We start from the raw sequence: 2,772 nt of genomic DNA on the forward strand, positions 1-2,772 counted from the left end.
AAACCCACCAGCCACTCCTCGGAAGGAAGGTTGGGCAATCTACTTCCGTAGTGATACTGCCTCAGAAACCCAAGGAGGGGTCGCTATGAGTCGGGCTGACTCGATGGCACATAACAACAACAACAACAGCCTGTTATCTATCCTCCCTGAGGACTAGGAACAGGTTGCCCCCATCAATAAGCTTTGGTTTAATAAGTGCTGATTCCTGCCAGGCACTTATTGGGTTTCTTATTGAAATAGTATCTTGGTTAATGAATTAATGAATGAATTCCATTATTAAAATTCTTAATAATCCAGATTGATGTTATAATAATACATTTCATGAAACATACTTCAAGTTTCCTCCTAGTTCTCTATTCCTTCCTCAAGTTGTGGACCTAAGCTCAGGTTAAGAGCCATTTTCAGGCAGAGGAACAGTGCTAGATGGTGGAAAGATTATTTGGTGATTCCTAGTTGCCAGTGTCCTGTATGTACATCTAACTGTCTTGAAACACACACACACACACACACAAGACTGCAGCATATTTAAATTGTTCTGGATGTGTTCTGGATTTCTCAACCTTGGCACCATTGACATTTTTGGGCTGAAGAATTATTTGTTGTGTTGGGCTGTGCCATGCATTGTAGACTGTTTAATGGCATCCATGACCCCCATTCACTGGTTGTCAGTAACACTCACCCAGTCATGACAAGCAAATATGTCTCCAGATTTTGCCAGATTGCACCTGCTTGATAACCACTGTGCTAGACTAACCCAGATTCAGTGACTGATAATAAAAATTGGCTTTTCCTCTCTACTTTAAAAAGCCTTGCCTCATAAGAGCTCATATCTCATACTTTTATTGGTCTTCCGTTGCTTGAATATATACAGGAGTTTCTTTCTGCCCCATTTAGCAACAGAGAAATGAAGTACGAGGAACACCACCAGGGAAAACACAGCAGCTGATGTCAGTGCAAGCAAGAAGGTGATGATCTGGGGATGGTGACCTTGAAAACAAGAGCAGAAGGAGAAATGCATGTAGAAATGTATGTATATACAAATATGCTTATGTTTACATTCACATCTGTATGCTCCTGAACACAAAGGGAAGTGGTGTCCTTGGGCACTCAACCTGCCAACCTAGCAAATCTGCCTGCATGTTAAGAAGAAAAACGTAGTAATTTTCCAAGAGTGATTTGGCCTTTCTAACATACAGAACCAGTTGCTATCAGGTCATTTCCAACTCATGGCGACCCCATTTGTGTCAGAGTAGACACAATAGGGTTGTCAATGGCTGATTTTTCAGAAGCTGGCCTTGGGGCCAACTTGGGGGTACAAACAGTTAATGCACTCAGTTGCTAACCTAAAAGTTGGAGGCTTGACTTCATCCAGAGGTGCCTTGGAAGAAAGGACTGGCAATCTATATCTGAAAAGGCAGCCACTGCAAACACTTTGGAGCACAGTTCTACTCTGACACACATGGAGTTATCACGAGTTGGAGTTGACTCCATGGCAGCTGGTCTGGTCTGATATGTAGAAAATATTATCACTGGAGATGAAAGTCAAGCATATTTGCCCACAGGGATGGAGGGTGTGGGGACCACTGTGTTGGAGGTCACGGGTAGCCATGAGATCTCCATTGGAGGTCCTTTCATCTCCTTGATTTGGCATTGACAGAAGTGTAGTACTTGTTTGGGTCAAGTTTCATCCTGTCCTCTTTTCTAAAGTTTGCTTCTGACTCAGAGAATGCAAACACCTGAGAAAGAACTGATGGCTACGGTGAAGTCAGGGTGAAAGAAGGAAGGGGCATTGGAAGTGCCTTTGTAGGCAGAGCTATGGGGCATCGAGATAGCCAGGTAGTTGAGACACTAAATAGAATAGCTATCACACATTCCTTTGGATGTAACAGCAACAAATCAGTTACCTGGCTTTCTCCCAGGAGCAGGAACAGTGACCAAGGATGTACCTGGAAAGAGGTCAACCGCAGGTGGTCCACATACCACATCCCTTTCCTTTGTCCCATTCATAAGAACAGACTTTCCATCCAAAGAACAGCTGGAATAGTCCAACAAAAAGAGTTCAAATAATTCAGAAACAGATCATTCTCATTTTAAAACATTGACACTTTTCACCCAGTGAAGCTTATTAGTGATAAAGATGTGTGGGCTGGGCCCCAGGTAATATGAAAATGTTCTGATAAATTTCCACTTAACCCGCTGGCTTCCTCCAGCTTTCACTTAAATTTCACCATCTTTCCTACTCTACCTGCGTAACTGGATTCTTCTTCCTTCCCATGCTAAGGAGCCACTCTGGGCTCCGTCTTATCCTGTGACAGCTGAGGATAAGCTGTTCTCCTTATCTCACAGTCTCTTGCCCCAACGTCTTAATCATATTTGGACATCTCTAGCACAAAGGAAGGTTGGGCAACACAGCTTAGGGTTAAGAGTTCCTGACAGACAGACTGGGATTTGAGCCTTATTTTATACTCTGCAGAATGCCTTTGAGCAAGTTAGGAAATCTCTTTAAGATTCGGTTTCCTTATCTGCAAAACAAGGACAGTACAGCTCCCAGGACTGAACAAATGAAAGAGTCCTAGTGACATTCTCCATAAATGGTAGCTATCTGACTCAACAGCAACGAAAACCAAAACTGAAAAACCAAACCTGTTGCCATTGAGTCGATTTGGACTTGTGGTGATCACATGTGTTACAGAGTAGAACTGTGCTCCAAAGCATTTTCTTATAATTATATATGAATATATATATATATCTCGGAAGGAAGGTTGGGCAATC

The 2,772-nt window shown here is 42.7% G+C and overlaps 1 protein-coding gene across 1 annotated transcript in view; it reads right to left on the minus strand.

Moving 5' to 3' along the window:
• Positions 1-2,772, minus strand: part of TNFRSF9 (TNF receptor superfamily member 9) — a 15,517-nt gene that overhangs the window by 8,584 nt on the left and 4,161 nt on the right. The window contains exons 5-6 of the mRNA XM_042781195.1: positions 1,947-2,035; positions 853-987 (exon numbers count right to left, since the gene is read on the minus strand). Of these exons, the coding sequence (XP_042637129.1) occupies positions 853-987; positions 1,947-2,035 (224 nt within the window). The remainder of the gene's footprint in view (positions 1-852; positions 988-1,946; positions 2,036-2,772) is intronic.

The sequence above is a fragment of the Orycteropus afer genome, unplaced genomic scaffold (assembly GCF_000298275.1).
Source record: "Orycteropus afer afer isolate SDZICR_OR568_19922 unplaced genomic scaffold, OryAfe1.0 scaffold00094, whole genome shotgun sequence".
In the NCBI taxonomy this organism is placed as follows: domain Eukaryota; kingdom Metazoa; phylum Chordata; class Mammalia; order Tubulidentata; family Orycteropodidae; genus Orycteropus; species Orycteropus afer.